At 48.0% G+C, this 17,149-nt stretch overlaps 1 protein-coding gene across 1 annotated transcript in view; it reads right to left on the bottom strand.

Annotated features, from left to right (window-relative positions):
- Window positions 1-11,290, bottom strand: part of MKX (mohawk homeobox) — a 62,195-nt gene extending 50,905 nt beyond the window's left edge. The window contains exons 1-3 of the mRNA XM_060003796.1: window positions 11,188-11,290; window positions 9,952-10,218; window positions 8,067-8,226 (exon numbers count right to left, since the gene is read on the bottom strand). Of these exons, the coding sequence (XP_059859779.1) occupies window positions 8,067-8,226; window positions 9,952-10,139 (348 nt within the window). The 5' untranslated portion in view covers window positions 10,140-10,218; window positions 11,188-11,290. The remainder of the gene's footprint in view (window positions 1-8,066; window positions 8,227-9,951; window positions 10,219-11,187) is intronic.
- Window positions 11,291-17,149: the final 5,859 nt, after the last annotated feature.

The raw sequence follows: 17,149 nt of genomic DNA, 5'->3' as shown, positions 1-17,149 counted from the left end.
ATGAGCACTAACTGTATTCTGGGAACAAAAAAAATATTGAAGGGCTTTGCCATAAAATTTTCAGTCTAGTAAGAAAGGTAGGAGAGTACACAAATAACTCTAGTATCTACTCACAACAGCCAAGACATGAAAGTAACCTAAATATCCATCAACAGATGAACAGATAAAGAAGATGTGGTACATATATACAATGGAATATTACTCAGCCATAAAAAAGAATGAAATAATGCCATTTGCATCAACATGATGGACCTAGAGATTATCATACTAATTGAAGTACATCAGAAAAAGAAAGACAAATACCATATGATATCATTTATATGTGGAATCCAAAATATGACACAAATGAACCTAACTATGAAACAGAATCACAGACATGGGGAACAGACTGGTGGTTGCGAAGGGGCAGGGGTTTGGGGGAGGGATGGACTGGGAGTTTGGGATGAGCTGATGTGAGTTTTTATATACAGGATGGATAAACAACAAGGTCCTACTATAGAGCACAGAGAAGTATATGCAATATCCTGTGATAAACCGTAATGGAAAAGAATATAACAAAAAAGAATATCTATGTGTGTGCGTGTGTGTGCGTGCGTGTGTGTGTGTGTGTTTGTATACATATATGTATAACTGAATCACTTTGCTGTACAGCAGTAATTAACACATTGTAAACCAACTTACTTCAATAAAAAAACAAATAACTAATATAGGAAAGAATGTGATAAATGGCTTAAGACACATTAAAATATAATGTTACAGGTGCAACGAAGGAGGGGTTACTTTGATGTGACTCATGACTTCATGAAGAATTTAAGCTAGATTTTGAAGGACTAGGTCAGGGATAATGGGTAGGGAAGTGTGTTTCCAACAAAGAAGACATGGGAACAAATATAAGTCAAATTCCCGAGACACTGTGGTAGGTAACTAAGAAGGAAGAAAGAGATGCCCTTGAGTTATCAAACTTGTGTAAGAAGAGAAGATAGTGCCAATTTGAGAAAGCAGAATTGTTTGAGGGTGAAATGATGCCTTTGGTTTGGGAATGTTTAGTTTGAGATACTAGAAAAGCACACAGGTGAAATGTGCAGCAAGAAAATAAGAGAGATCTAAGCGCAAGGAAGATCAGATCTAAGGGCAAGGAAGATCAGATTTGGGTCAAATGAGATCTAAGGGCAAGGAAGATCAGATTTGGGTCAAATGAGATCTAAGGGCAAGGAAGATCAGATCTAAGGGCAAGGAAGATCAGATTTGGGTCAAATGAGATCTAAGGGCAAGGAAGATCAGATTTGGGTCAAATGAGATCTAAGGGCAAGGAAGATCAGATCTAAGGGCAAGGAAGATCAGATTTGGGTCAAATGCACAAAGGTGAGAGCTGAAGCTGTGAGAGCAGACAGAATGCAAAGAGGGCCAAGGACCAAACCCTGGAAACCTCCAGCAATTAAGGAGGTAGGAGCTGGCAAAACAGTCAGAGACAGAGCAATCAGACAAGCAGAGAGAGAGAAAAAAGCCAAATAGTACCCAGCTTTAAGCTAAAAATCTAGTGCTTCCAAATAGGTGATGGCAAAGAAATGAACACTGCAAAACAAGGTTAGTTCCATTGTTTTTGTTTAAGGTGCTACTGGATTTCTAGAGGCTAAAATGTCACTTGACATTTCTTTTTAAACATCAAGCTACCATCAGAATATATGTATTAAAAACATGAAAGGCCAATACTTGCCTTGAAAAGGATGAAAAGTGGAAAGAGGATTACGTTTTTCTACCAATTTTTTCTGTAACATGACTCCACAGTACATTAATGGTTTGTGTGGTGATGCTTGCACTGGAATTTTTTTTTCTTTTTTAAATTTATACTATAAATACACAACTTTTGCACATTACTCAAGCCTTAATTATTGAATGAACCTGTGGTGAATCCTACATTAAAAAAAACCCAAAACTATAATTTTTTTCTTTTTTTCCCCATGGGTAAAACATGGTAGTCTTCCCCAGTTTATATATGCACAAACCATATCATATATAATATATATTCAGTGTTACCTCCCTTTGTGTCTTAAGCAATGATAACTGTCCTCAAATTTATGTGCAGTGGTGTAATATCTCACCACAGCACTTCAGAAGCCTTCGGCTCCACCAACCCCTCTTCCTGCCAAGCTGTGCTATTATTACTAGGGTTTAGTCTGACTTTGAATTCTGTCTCCTCCAACCTCTACGGACACCTTCTGGGACTGTTCATTCAGCAAACACATACTGAGTAGCTCCTGTGCTTTAGCCATGATATTAAGTGCTAGGAATGAATAAACTTTGTGCCCTGCACACACAGAAGGACTAAAAGTGAAGAGCTACACGTGATTAACTATGATACATGGGTGAACCTGCACTATGGAAGCATGAAATGCCTGGCCCATTTCCTCTCAAACCTCCCTCTATTCTCCAAGGCATGGCCAAAATGTTCGCCATTCCTCATGAGTACCAACTGGGAATTTTAGAACAGAATTTTTTTGAACTTCCCTATCTTCCATTCTATCCACTTGAATGGATCTTAACAACCATCATCAAATTCAAGTGTTGGTGCACCGTTATGATTTAATTACTTACTTAACGTCTTCACATCTTCATGCATGTCCTGTCATCCTCTAACTGTGGTATAATGGAAGGAGACCTGGTTTCCTGTTCTGACTTAGCCAAAAACAGGCTGTGTGAGTTTACATAACTCATTCATCTTTTCAGAACTTCATGGTTCCTGACATCCTTGCCAACTCTGAAAATTAAGATCTGTGAATGTCATCCATGCTCCCCTAGAAAGTGTTCATTCATCTCCTTTATGGTTGGTACCAACCTATCTTCTCCTGACCACTACTCCCTTCAGCAATCAGAGAGGTGTTTTATGTCCTTCTCTGTTCCTTTTGCACACAGAGGACAGCCTGCAACTTCCCCCATGCCTATGTCACTTATATTTATTAGAATCCAACTCCCAAACTTTTTTTGTTACTTTCTTTACTAAACATCATGTAATTCAGAGGCTAATCTTAAATCTTAACTGACCTTAACACTTTTTTTTAAAGTCTTTATTGAATTTGTTACAATATTGCTTCTGTTTTATGTTTCGGTTTTGCGGCCGCGAGGCCTGTGGGATCTTAGCTCCGCCACCAGGTATCGAACCCGCACCCCCTGCATTGGAAGGCGAAGTCTTAACCACTGGATCGCCAGGGAAGTCCCCGACCTTAACTCTTAATACAAGCAACACACAGTACCACATAGTGTAAAATCCAATTCTTATGAAACTCTTCATATTTTTATTAAAATGCGATGGACTTCAAATTTTAAAAACAATCAATATACTTATAATTCTAACATACAAAAATAGGGACCTTTAAATGTCATGGTGGCATTAACTAGCTTTTCATATATAGGAGGCGTATCATTTTTTACGTTTTGTATACTCACAGTTCTTAACAGAGTTTATTAATTATACATCAGAAGATTTTCCATAAAGGTTTGATGGTGTCTAACAGGCTATTTCTAAACTGATTCCGTAAGTTTGACCGGCACCCAACGTACTAATACATTTACTCTGCCAGTGTTTTATTATCAGCAACTTACAGTACAAGCTAAGGGCTGGATATAGTCAGGGGTGTTGAATATCTTCTTGTGTTAAGTCATGCAAACAGCAGACAATAGTTGGTGAACAAATCTGCACGAGTACCAGCTCTCAAGTTTTTTCCTGATGAAGTGATGCAAATGCCATCCATTTCACTGAAGGTAAAAAAGCACCAGCTCAAATTCTCTACCTCTAACTTACTATGGCTTCCTTCAGGTTATCATTCAAATTCTATTTTACACGAAACAGGCCTCCTTACCAAGGACAGGTTCTGCAACAGCATTTTAACGTCAAACTCAGAGCTTTAAAAACACTGCATTTTATAGCGGAAGCTTAGAGAACAAAATATCTAGAAGCTGGAAGAGAAAGCTCAGTAGCTTTCATCCTACGCAGCCGTGTTTACATTCATCACACTGGCAGAGCAATCATTATAGTAAACCCAAGGGGATACTCTGGCATCTGTCCACCTTTGAACACACAGAATTAACAACGCAGATTCAGTCATTCAACTGAAATATCGAACACCTCACTTCTACACCATGTAGTCTGACACTGGGAATAACGTAGAAGGACCAATCTGAGATTTTGTTGAATATTTAACAGTAGCCATAATTCTTGCAGTTGATAAGTACACACACATCTCAGCAGAAGCACTGCATACCAAGCAAAAGCTATGTCAACACAGGGGCAAAATCTTGCAACACACCAGATTTAACCAAATGGTACGTGGCTGTATCACAGGAACTGGAAACTTCTACTGTAAGAAAAGGGAGCGTTAACATCCAATCACTAAAATGTAGTCTCAAACTCCACTTGCATTGCACTCTGTATGTGATCATAAAAATAATCATTCCACTATTATAATCCAGAAAAAAACATAAATATATTTTAAATATATACACATAAACAATGGGAAATATTGAAACCAGGTACAGCCCCCATCTGCCCTTCTTTTAAAAAACTTCTTCAGGGGCAATTATTCCCTGAGTAAGCTCCATATCCTACAGTAATACAAAGCCCCAGTCGCATATCTGTTATTCCACACTGTTATTCTGGTTATATTTTGAAAGTAGAGAGTATATTTTTATAATGTTTGAACAACGGTCAGTCATAGAAACCAAGCAAAATGGAGTATTTCGGTTGGTTAAAGTGAAAACACACACACACACATATCATCTTCCTGTTAATTTTATAAAAATGCTTATATCTTATAGGAAGATGGCAGATTAATAATGCAAACAGTTATAATAAATTAAGACAAGTTGCTAAGTCTAGTGAGTAGAAAAAAAAGAAAGCTGCAGAAATACCTCTCTCTGCCTCATCTTTCAGGAATGAACAAAATGTAGTGTTGATTAATGTCCTTAGAGCTTCTGTTTATCAGAAAAAGTTACTTCTGTGGTCCTAAAAAATTCCCTCATTAAAGCTTCAGCATTCTGTTTCCAGGCTTAATGGAGATTGCTGACCAAGTTTTACACCCTTCAGAGTAGCAAAATAAGGCAAAAGTACTGCTTATGAAAGGTTTGATAGCTTGACACACAACCAAAAGGGAAATATGAAGGGTAAAAGAAATGTTCAAAAATAAAAGACACCCTTGTAGTTAAGGAATAAAATAATTATGCTGACAACTTATTAATATAAATTATGAGAAGCAGAGACAAGAGGTATTATAATAAACAAGAAATAGAGACTGGAGCTAGAAATATGGGAAACCCTCCATATTTGTCTATTGACATAAAATATGACATATTTCCAGATATACTAAAAATAATAAGGTGAGTTATATGCTTGTTCTGTAGAACATGTACCATTAAAGTTAACGAGCTGCCTTCTGTGTGCTCCCTACAGTGAGATGGATTTTAAAACTAGAATATCTTAGTCTGATTTCAAGACATTCTCCAGTTTTCCACAATATGTTTGGGGAAGTCACATGGTGATTACAGTAGTATTCCCCAGTGAGAACCTATTCAGTCTGCAAACATGTATGAAGAGTTTACTATATGGAAAGTACTGGGCTGGGGTGAAACGGGAGGATGAAGATGAATAAGACATGATCACTCTTCTCAAGAAGGCTGACTCCACAGGAGAAATTTATTCACTGGGAGAACCTGATTCATGAAACAGGGGTCTAATTTGCAGGGCTCAAAAGCTTTATTCAGATCACAGCTCGATATTTTTCCCCCAGAAGTGAAATGTATTGACATAATTTATTTGGTTTTCACAGCGTCAGAATTTGCTTTGGATGTTTAGTAAATGTCTGACTTATACAAACCCCTTATATTCATAAATATATATATTTTTTCTTACACAGACATTCCGTTGTGCCTAATGGAGAAGAGGTGGACCCAACCTGAATGGTATATAAGGGTCCCTTGGTTATTCTATACGTTTGATTTTTTCCATTTATCACTTTAAAGTTCCAGAAACCAACTTCATTTATTATAAAACTTGGAAATCATTAAATAGCTATCAATTATAATTATAAATAATTACCTTTCTTTGCCCCATTTAAAAATTACATATTTGCATGCATTTTTATTTGAAGACTAGTGTGAGAGAAAATATAATGGGAAAGATTTTCATTACATGAACAAAAATGTCATGTAAATTAGAAAAACGCAATAGTTTTACCACGATCTTAACGCAAAAAGAATTATTTGTATTTGAACTATCATTACAGGTAGAGAATAATTTGATTCTGTATTAGAATGACAGCTACTTGTATTGCAACTCAGAAAAACTACCACAGGTGAAAATTTAAATGTCTCTGCTAATGCCAAATAATACTTTTCGTAGCTAAAAATGTCCTAAATAAGCCATAAACATTTGTTGCTTTCTGTCTGAAAGAATGGCAAGTATTAACCATGGAACTATGTAATCAATAAGTTAATATTTTACTGTTGACATCAAAGTGAACTATTTAAATAGCTCTATAAATTTGTGTATTTTGAAAATAAATAGCATACCAGTTTAAAGTCAAATTTGAATGTATGCATTTATTTTCTTAAGTTTTTCTGGCTGAAATTACTTATTTAAAAACTACTTGTGAAAATCACTGAAAGTTCATAGTTTTGTGTTAAACAGATATTAAGCCAACAACACTAAATTAATTTTCCCCTCCAGCGCCGCAGCAAATCACCATTAATACTATTGCCTCGTAATATAAAGCAGAAGAGATGTTTGTTTTTCTCTACAACTGTATTCTGAAAACAAGCAAAAAAATGCTTATTACAGTTTTAATAAGTCTGAGTACAAGTCAATTTTCATGCTTCGTCCAACTTTCTAGTAATTCCTAAAATGATAATCTTAAATACTCTGGAAAGCAATTTTTATGTTATCTAGTAGTTAAACGTTCCCTGTTACTTTGGGGTTCTCACTTACTATACCCGTCATAGAACGACCAAAGTTTCACAAATGCAGTGACGCAGTGCTACTGCAACGGACGCGACTTCTCAGCTCAGGTAGCACCTCCTCTCCTCTTTCTGAGTGAATCTGCTCTGCCTGCACGCATGAAAGTTCACGTCACTGCATTTATGAAAGGAAACTGGTGTGCCGGCCAGAGCACGTGGTATGGACCCGCGGCGTTTCCAGGCCCACCTCTACCCCTCAACACAGCCTTCTCCTGCCTTGGTTACATCACCTGCGAAAGGCTGACAACACGTGCTCTACCTCACCTGGTTTTGCGAGCATCAGGTGCCGCCACGGAGGGAAACCTGTGCACAGCAGTACTGCTCGCTAGAAATGGAGCAAGCTTAGGCCGCCCCTATGCACTTGACCAGGTACCCGCCATCTGAGATCTGCCCCTTAACCCAAGGACAAAGATACCGCCAGCAAAGCCGCGTGGAGTCTAGCTAAGGCCCAGGGTGCCTCTTAAAAAGGAAAAACCTCCCAAACCCGCTTCTGGCCCTTCCAGCCCACCTACTAGCTCTGTCAGGAGCGGTCAACTTGAAAGGTACCCTGTAACTTGACCTTTAACATGGGGCCCCAATGTGGGGTGCCCTTCTGCCTGGTTTTCAAAGTGTGGTGCGGCCAGCAGCTTACGCGTCACCCCAAGAACGTGTTAGAAATACAAAGCACCGTCCCCGGCCAGGACCTCCTGCGAACTCCGGGCTGGGTGGGGGGCGGCGGCAGCGTGTGTTTTAACGAGCCCTCGGGCGACCCCGACGCAAATCACTGCGGGGTAGTGCCCGCTGGAGCCACCGCCGCGTGCATGAGCTCCGCGCTCGCCTTTGCCCTGCCCTCCTTAGCAAGCGCCACACGACCCCTGCTGCGCCAAGCCTCCGGAAGACGGTCGGAGACGCAGCAACTCCCCAGACCACCGCTCCGGCCCCGGGCCCGCCCCGCACCAGCCTCAGGCAGAGCGGCGGCAGCGTCCGGACGGCCGGTCTCGGCCCACCCGTGCCCAGCGGCGGGAGGCGCAGGGCCGCCGCTCAGCCTCGCCGAGGGAGGGTCGGGGCTCGTGGGCCCCGATTACCTGCACTAGCGTCATCTGCGAGCCGAGCGCCAGGAGAATCTTCTCCGTCTTGGTGGGGTACGGATTGTCGCGGTGCTTGTACAGCCACTGCTTGAGGGGCCGCGCCATGTCCTGCAGGGCTTGCCGCTTGTGCCTCACCTTCCCGCCATTCTGCCGGGCCCTGGGACACCGGGAGAGGAGGGGTTCCCGGTGAGCCGCGCCGGCCGAGCGCCGCCCGCCGGGCCCCCGGGTCCGCACGCGCTTCAGCCCGGTCGACCCCGGCCCCGCGCGCCCGGACGCGGAGGCCAGGCAGGGGTGGGAGGCGCACAGGGTCAGGGCGCGCGGGGCCGGCCCGGGTGGCACAGGACGGGCGTGGGGCGGCGAAGGCCGCCAGGTTTATATGGAAAAGGGGGAAATCCTGAAGCCAGAAGTTAGAGCTTTAGGTGATCTGAGGGAAGCTCTTTTGTTATTCAAGCCACAGACCTGCGCAGCAGGGCCGGCACCGTCCCTCGCCCGCCTGCACCGCGCCCTCCAGGGGCCCTGGCCTCGGGATGAGTAGTGGCTGCGGCCGGCTCTCGAATGTTCTTTCAGGGACTCATGCCCGCCGCTCGGGGCTTCCCGTCGCCCACTGGACGTTGGGAACAAAGCAAGGGGCGATGGCCGCCCCGCTGCCCTGGTTCTCTTCAAGCTCTCCCCTGTACCCTTTGATCCTCGTGTAAAGGGGAAGCTTTCCAAGAAGGGGTTTGTGGAGGAAAAATGCAGAACCGAAAACAAAAACACACACGAAAAAGCGGAAAGAAAAAACCCAAAACACTGTAGGGAGCTTTTCACGACAAAAGGGCGAGCTTAAAAGTATGGAAGGTCTGTGCCACGGGATAACGTAAAAAGACCCCGGGAGAAGCATATTCCGAGGAAGGGCGGGAAGCAGCCGGGAGCCGGGCCTCGGCGCTGCGCTCCCCAGCGGCTCCGCGAGGTGTCGCCGCGCCGCCGCCCGCGCGCCCAGCCACTTCGCGAGGCTCGCGCGCCTGCGCCGCAGCCTCCGGGACTTCTGCCTCTTTAAACACTTTGAAATGCAATTCCATCCGTGAGGACTGGTAGTAACATTTTGACGAAACCTAATCTTTATTTCCCTAACCAGCAACAACAAGCAGCTGATGCAATCTTCCAGGTGGACCGGCCAGGACGGCCGCCCCTCCCCCCGCGGGGTGCTCCCGGAGCCGCGGGACGTGGCGGGGCTACAGGCGGCCCTCCTCCGCAGCCGGAGCCGCTGGTGGCCCGCGAGCTCTCGCCCCCGGCCACCCCACCCCCGCAGCCCCTCAGGTCGCTAAACCGAAACCCGGCCCGGCAGGCCCGCGGCCCCCCCCCCTCCGGGCTCGCGGCGGGCCCCGCCGAGACGCGCGCGCGTCCGGGGCATCCTGCGGAGGGCCGACCTTCCCAACACCTCGGCCGATGCAAGGCCCTGTCGTGACACAAGGGGGGAAGCCCACGGGGCTGGCCTGACCTGAGGGGGCGGGGGGGGAGCCCCGACTGCTTGGCCCTGCTCTGCGCCCGTGCATCCCGCTCAGCCCTTTCTGCCTCCCCAGCGGCCGCGCGTCAGCACCCGCGGTCGGGAGAGAGGCACGTAACCCCCGCCCCCAGGTCCAGGCATCTGAGGACTAAGAGGCGGTTTCAGGTGTCCTCAGTTTCCAACGAGCCTCTTTGGAGCCCTTCTGACGAATCGACCCCCCACACTTTGAACAACTACTCCCTTAAAATGTGAATGCGCGAACCCAGGAGGCGGAGACCGCTCCTCCCGGAAAAGTCGGGGACCCTAAGGCGCAGGCCCCGGTTGTCACCAGCACGCCCAAGCCTCTCACCGCCCCCACCTCTCGCGGAGCGGGCGGGGGCCCCGGGAGGGTGCGCATACCCGGTCCTCCGGTGTCTCAGGCCCAGGTTGTCCTTGAGGGGCGCGCCGTCCGTAATGCCCACCTCGGGGCGAGCATGCGTACTGTCCAGGACGCCGCCGTAGGGCCTGCCGCCCCGCTCCCGCTCCGGAGCCCCGCGGTCCTCAAAAAGCACGGCGCCGCTGAGCTTGTTGAAGACGATGGTGTTCATGGCGCGCGCAGACAGGGCCGCGCGGCGCAGCCGCAGCGCCTTGGGGCCGGGCCGCCGGGAGCTCCGCAGGGCTCGGGTTCTGTAAGATCAAAATGCAGTATATTACTCGCCGAGAGCGCTCACCCTCCTGAGCGTCCCGAGCCCCGAACCTGGCCGCGGCGCGGGGCTGCGGAGCCCAGGGGAGGAGCGGCGCCGCCGCACCTGAACGCGGGAACCCCCGCCTCCCCCCTGGCTGGTTACACCGCTCCGCCGCAACGCCCGTCACCCGCCCCCGAACGCTCCCGGGTCAGGTACCCACCCTCCTCTTAGCCCTGGCCACCCAGCTCCCAAAGAATCTCAGCCGGCAACAGTTAACCCGCGGGGGCGAAGCAAAGTGACTCCTCAAGGAGCCTTGCCTGAGTTGGTTTTAATCTGGATGAAGCCCGCTCCGGAAAGCGGAGGGCAGGCGCGGGGCCGCGCGGTGTTCTTCAGTCAAAACGGAAGACTACAGCCTCTCAGAGCTCCCACTCGGGGTCGTAAGGAGGGGTTGGAAGACAGGAAAAATTGGGGGGAACATGAACAACCGCTTTCGCAAGCCCCAGTCAATGAGTCCCAGGCCGCACTGGGATTTCGGGGATTTGCATGTTTTCTAGGTCCTGGATGGTTTGGCTGAAACCCCTGCGTCCCTTTTCCGGCTACAGCCCTTGGCGCGAGGGTGAGGGCAGGAAAGTTAGCAGATTCCAGAGCTAGAAAGTGAAGTGGGCTCAGGGACAAATGCACCTTGCCCTCCCCTCCCTCCGAGTCTCCTACCACCCCACAGCCCGCTCCGGACGCGCTGGGTCCGGCACCCCGCCCGCTCCCCCCCCCCCGCGAGCCAGTGGCCAGTGCTGTCCTCTTCCGCAGCGCGGGTGCGAGCCGCGAGCTCGGAGTCCTTCCACACCCACCCCTCTCTGGGGTCTCGGAGAACCATTTCAGACGTTGAGAAGGGGTTAAAGAGCGGGAAGAGGCGCCGCGGTCTGCGCACCGCCGGGCCTGCGGCTGCCCCCGTCGGGAAAAGCCGCCAGCTCACCTCCCGGGTCGCGGCGGCCCGGAGCCTCTGCCCGCCGCGCGTGAGCGTCGGGGGCCGGTCCGCGCCGCCGCGGAGCAGCCGGGTGACCGCCCGGAGGCGTGCAGCAGCCCCAGCCAGCCCTACCTCCCCGCCTCGCGCCTGGGGGCAGCTCGCTTTGCTTCCGAGCTGCCCCCGCCTCACAGCTGGCGCCCCTTAACCGCGCCCCGCCCCAGCGAGGGCCGCCACGCCCCCACACCCACGCCGCGTGCCCACGCTCGCCAAGACCCCCAGCCCCGCCCTCCGGCCATCGCAGCAGGGGCCACGCGCGACGTGTAGTGCTGTGACCGCAGAGATTAAACGACAGCCCCCGTCAGTGCTCGCGGGGAGGTGAAGTCAGACCTCTGCTAGCTGCCCCCCGCAGACAGGTACGTGTCTGGGCCGTCCGTGCAGCCTCCGCGGCCAGTGTGAGAGCAAAGGTCCGTGCTCGCAGCCCTCGTTCGAGGCGTCAGGAGGCGCCTTGTTTTTCCTTTTAAATCCGTGCGCTCGGTGATTTGCGCTCAGGCTGTTCTATTTGTGAAGCAACCCGTTCCCAGCCCCGCTGTCTGTCCCCACCTCAGCTCTGTGTTCCTGTTGGCCACGGCGTGTTTTCCCGGCCATTGCGCCGCGAAGCTTGCCACGCGGACCCTCCCCGCTATCCCAAGCCCACGCCGAGGTCGCAACCACAGACCCCGGCGCGGCTGCGTCTGCAGGCGGCAGGCGCGGCCAAGGGCCGGGAGCTGGGTCCCCGCGCGGTCCCCAACGCCGCCTCTCGGCTCCCGTGCTCCCCACTTACCCGGATTCACTCCACACTGGCTTGGGGAGCTCCCTCCCTGCGGAACCGCCCCGCCCCACGCCCGCGAACCAGGTGGGCTCCCCGGCTCCTCGCAGACCCTCGGGCCAGCCTCGGCCGCCGCCCCCACCCCCCCTCGGGCGCGTCCCCAAGGGCCTCGGAGGGAGGTGGGGGAAGGGCGGGGAGAGCCCAGGCGTGCGGAGCAGGGGGAAGGAACGGCTCGGGAGCCGTAGCGCGCCTCTCTTCCCGCGGCCCCGCGCCGGGACGCGGCGACCGGGAGCTGTACCGGTGGCGCGGGGGCCCGCGGCCGGCGGCAGGGTGGCTGGCTCTCCCGCGTCGAGGCTAGGCGCGCTCCCATCCCCGCCGCATGTTCTCCGCGCGGGCTCCAGCGCGCTCACCGCGGCCACCGCCGGCGTCGCGGCTTTATTTACCCAGACGGGCGCGCGCGGCCCGGGAACAGGAATAGCGAGGCCTTCTCATGTTTCCTGACTGCCCGGCTCAGCCGGCGAACATCCTGTGGTCGCGGTATCCACGTTCCCGGGCCGGCGAGGGGAAGCCTCCGCGGGGACCGCTGTTAACCCTCGCGGAGGAGCCGCCGGCGCCGGCGCCTCCGGGCAGCCCCCGGCCCGCCGAGTGCTCCGCAGCCGGGCGCGGCTCCCAGAGCTGCCGGCCTCGCAGGCGCGCAGCGAAAGGGGCGATGGCCTTCGCACTTCGGGGAGCGACTGGAGGAGCCGCAGCAGCGCCCGGCGCGGGCTCTGGGAGCTGAGCGGCTGCGGTGCAGATCCCGTGTCTTGGCCGCACCGAGCGCCGGAAATTTCACCACGCGTGGCTAGGCTGCAGGGGGCACTGCCACGCGCCCTTTTTCCCCCTCGCGGTTAGCTGGAGGGAGGTTAGTTAGAGCTCGGTTTATGCCCGTAACGCGTGAGAACGGGTTGCAGAAGGTGCTTGCGCCCCATTTCTCGTGTCACTGGGCTTCTGCGGTCCTGGGTGTCTCCAAGCCAGGCACGCAGTCACCTTCCAGAGCCAGCGCTGGAGAGGAGGGAGGCAAGACGGGGTCGAGGCGGGCCCAGGTACTCAACCCACGGCGACCCAGGTGTGGGAGAGACGGCGAGTGCAGGCAGGGCCAGGATCTGCATGGAGCAAAGGGGAGGGAACTTGGAAGAATCCCGAACCTGGACACAGTGCAAGGGGAGAGAATCCTATCAGATTCTATTAGAGGTGATACTTGCCTTCCCACTATCACCCCAAATATGGGAGTAGCGAAAGCTGTGGTTTAGGTGTCACTGGAAGCTCGGAGCTTCTCGCAGCCTAGGTGATCCTCGCGGCGCCGAGCGCACCAAGCCGCCCGCGTTCTCGCCGCAGGCCTCACTGCGGCAGCGACACCTTTCATCTCTTTTTAAAGAGCAAAAGTAGATTTCCCCCAAACCTGAAAGTTATGACATCATTTGTTCTTTTCTCCCCTAAGGGTGGCTGGCCATCCTGGCGCGGTGGCCCACCTAAGCCGCTTCCTTTTATTTGGCCTGGAAGTGGTTAAAATGTACAGTAAATCTGTTATTTCCAACACTAATCGCCCCCGAATTTTCCATTATGTTATACCCCCAAAACGTGACTGCACACCGGGCAGGGGCACAATCTAAAGCAGAAAGAGGCGTGGGTTTAAATTTTTGCGCATCTGGCAGATAAATATTGTCGTTTGATCCTGTTTCCAGATGTCCTTGGTTCTATTCTATCGTACGGTTTGCGGTTGTGGCGCTGCCGCATCTTGCCCTTGGCGCTGCACTTGACTTCTGCAGGGTGGATTCAGTGCAGACGTGTGTCTGCAGACGTCGCCGTGGGGACTTAAAGTCAGGGATACATCATAAAATTTCAGTCACCGACTTGCAGCGAATAAGTTTCACAACAAAAGCAGATCTAATTTATAATTCAGAGGAGGAGAGAGATTGGTTCTCTTCTAAAGACTGTGACTGGTGGTGGTCACCAGACGTTATAATGAAACCAACTGTTACACGCCCCTCTGACATTTATTTTGCTCAGCTGTGCCGGAAAGAGCACCAGGCATGTATGCCGTTGCTAGCAATTTCACAGCATTCTACTGGCTTACCTAGCTGTTTGCTGTAGTATATAGGCCAGTAGAGGACAAGTGAATTTTGTGGTTTTAGTCTGAACTGTATTTACTCAACTTTAAAATGCATTTTGAGGACTTTGATTTAACGCATTTTTGCATGTAATATCATTACAAACCTGATATATACAGCAAAAAGTCTTTCTGCAAAATATTTTAAATTTGTTATAGGAATAACATACACCTTAGTCTCAAATTAAGTCACTGAAAAATTAATACATTTTAATTCATTTAGACTATAGTTTAATAATTAGAGTCCATTTAAAAAAATCTAAGAACAATGGAGGGTCCGTTTTACAATGAAATAGTGTGGAGAATCCCTCTCTCATATACAAATGAGCATCTATTGTGTGATAGACCAGAATTTTATTTTTGCGAGTGTCACCCTCTATGCAAGAGGGAAATTCCTTCTTCCTTTTAATGCACAATACAGATCCATTTATCATTATCTTAAATTTCGTCTTTTCCTAAAATGAATTTTACTCAGCTTCTTCTGCTATATTCCAATCTCAGTATGTGAAATACTGTATTATAAGCCTCAGAAGTAAAGCTTTCAGTTTTAGAAAGCACTATCAGAAGATTTAAGAAAGTGTATGTAGTTTGTGGGCATCGGCCATATATGGGGGAAAAAACCCAGAACTTAGGCTACAAGTCACAAGACTTGAGCCCTAATCTTAATTCTGATTAATTTGATGTTGGTTTAGGCTGAATCTACTGAAGTGTAAAATGAAGATATTTAGTTTTCCACAAACTTGCCTTACGCTACTAAGATACTTTTTTTCAATGTGAAAGTAAAAATTGCTATTGCTAAAACTTGAAAAATGTTAAGTAAGAGCATTTGGCAGAAATCTTAATCCAGTCTATTGGACTTTGAGTGTAGTTATAAATGTAAGTAATGTTAACTTTCTAATAAAGAAAAAAATAAGAAGCCTACATTTTAAGCCTTTTGATATTTTACCAAAGAACCTGACATTTCAGAACAAATATTGGTCAAAGTTTTTGAAAATAATGATTGCTTTTAAACTCTCTTTTCCAGTTATTACTTATAAGCAATGAAATGAATTACAAAGCCAGGGAATGAGTGTTGCCTCCCCTCCAAATGGTATAAAGTAGTAAATTTATGAACAAATAGCCGTTCCACCTCACACTCGGCCAGTTTGCCTTGTAAAGCTACACACTGGAGTGTGTAAGTGGCCAACAGAACAAGCAGTGAGAGACTCCGCTGCAGAAACATCCTGAGTGAGCTAGGAGGATGGATGGCCCGAAGTATCTCACTTTTGCTTTGTTTACAATTTAACTTTAATTGCATACATAGTACAGAATAAATTCTCTCAGCGAGGGCCTTCTCCATAAATGCGCCCTTAAACGTCAAAGAACAGAGTACGAGTGAGAGTTCCTCTCCCGCCGGTTGCCACTCCTGAGAGGCAACAACCAGGAGGTGGGCATCCTTTCAACTCTTTTCCACACAGTCACGGACATGAATACAAACAGATCATTATCGTTTTGTTGTGTGAGTTTTTTAAATCAGTGAGACCGTACTTTACATACGTGTACGCACACACCCAATATTAAACTGAAACTTGCTTTTTCACTCCCTGATTTCATAGAGCACTTTCATATTGGTCCATATAAATGGAACTCCATCTTTTTCACTGGTACATAATGCCCCATAATCTGTTTATCCACCCTCCTATGAACGTTTCTGTCTTTTCAGTTTTCACTGTTATAAACGTTAAATACTCTTGTATATGATTCTTTCTGTACGTGTGTAAGTATTTCTCAAGGCATAACTACATAGAAGTAGAATTGCTCAACTGAAGGAAACAGGATTTTAAAATTTGGATAGGTCCTTACAAACTTCCCCCCAACCTCCAGCCCCACAAAGTCCCCGTTTCCTCACATGCTGCATAGCATCTCATGTGTTTGGTCTTCATTATGTTTCCCTGTATGATAAGTAAAGTAATGTCTCATTGTTTGAGAAACTTTTCATTTATTTATAAGCATTTACATTTCTTAATTGAAGAAATTTGCTTGTATCCTTATTAGATGCCTTATTCATTTATAAAAGTTCCTTTAAAAAACACTTTTCCATGAAATATATACTTTATGTATTGACAATATGCATTGAGAAGACTGCCTTTTACCTAGTTTGTCTTTTGCCTTACAGAAGGTTTAAACGTGGATAAAGGTCAATAGATATGTCTTTTTCTGTATGGAGTCTGGGTTTTGTGCCTTCCTCACAAAGACTTTTTCTATATTTTCTTCTAATAGTTTAAAAAATTGTTTTCACTCAGCTCCTTAATCCTTTTGGAATGAATTTGTGTATGTTGTAAGGGAGAAGTCGAATTTGATTTTTTTCTTCTCCAACTGAATGGTCAATTATTCCTATGGAATTTATTAAAGAGTTTCCCCCATCAATTTGAAATAACTTTCCTCATATATGTGGTGAATTCCTTTCCATATGTAGGTTGGTCTGACAAGGCTTTGAGAGATGTTGCACCCAATAGACTGTAATAAATTTAATCTTCACATTTTTAAAACCATCTTGCGCTCCAAAGACTTCCAATATTATTCTGTTTCTAATTTCAGAACATGTCAAGTATCGGAATAGTAATGTGCGTGGCCTGGTTATGTTTCCAATTTAGAAGACTAATTCAATCTGTTCTAGGATGAAGGTGCCGTTTTTTCTGTCGTGGTCCTGCTCAGAAACAGGAGAGTAGTTCCAGGCAGCCATGTTCTCCAGAATAGAGTACACTGATTAGAGCTCTTCAAACACACCATGTAACCAAGCGACAACCAACCACCGGTAACATAGGTTATTTGTAGAAGTGATGATGCCCTGCCATCCGTGATTTGAAAAGGGAAATTCATCTTTCTTCTTGCTCAATTCCTTATGGAATGTGAATTAATTTTTTTTCACAAAGCAGCCAGTCGAGATGAGAACCTTCGATATGATTGCAAATTAGGCAAACTCACTCTGGACAAGAATGCAAAAACTTAATCACCGAAATTTCTAGAAAACATTAGCTACG

The sequence above is a fragment of the Delphinus delphis genome, chromosome 2 (assembly GCF_949987515.2).
Source record: "Delphinus delphis chromosome 2, mDelDel1.2, whole genome shotgun sequence".
Taxonomy (NCBI): domain Eukaryota; kingdom Metazoa; phylum Chordata; class Mammalia; order Artiodactyla; family Delphinidae; genus Delphinus; species Delphinus delphis.
This window is presented reverse-complemented; position numbering and strand designations above follow the sequence as displayed.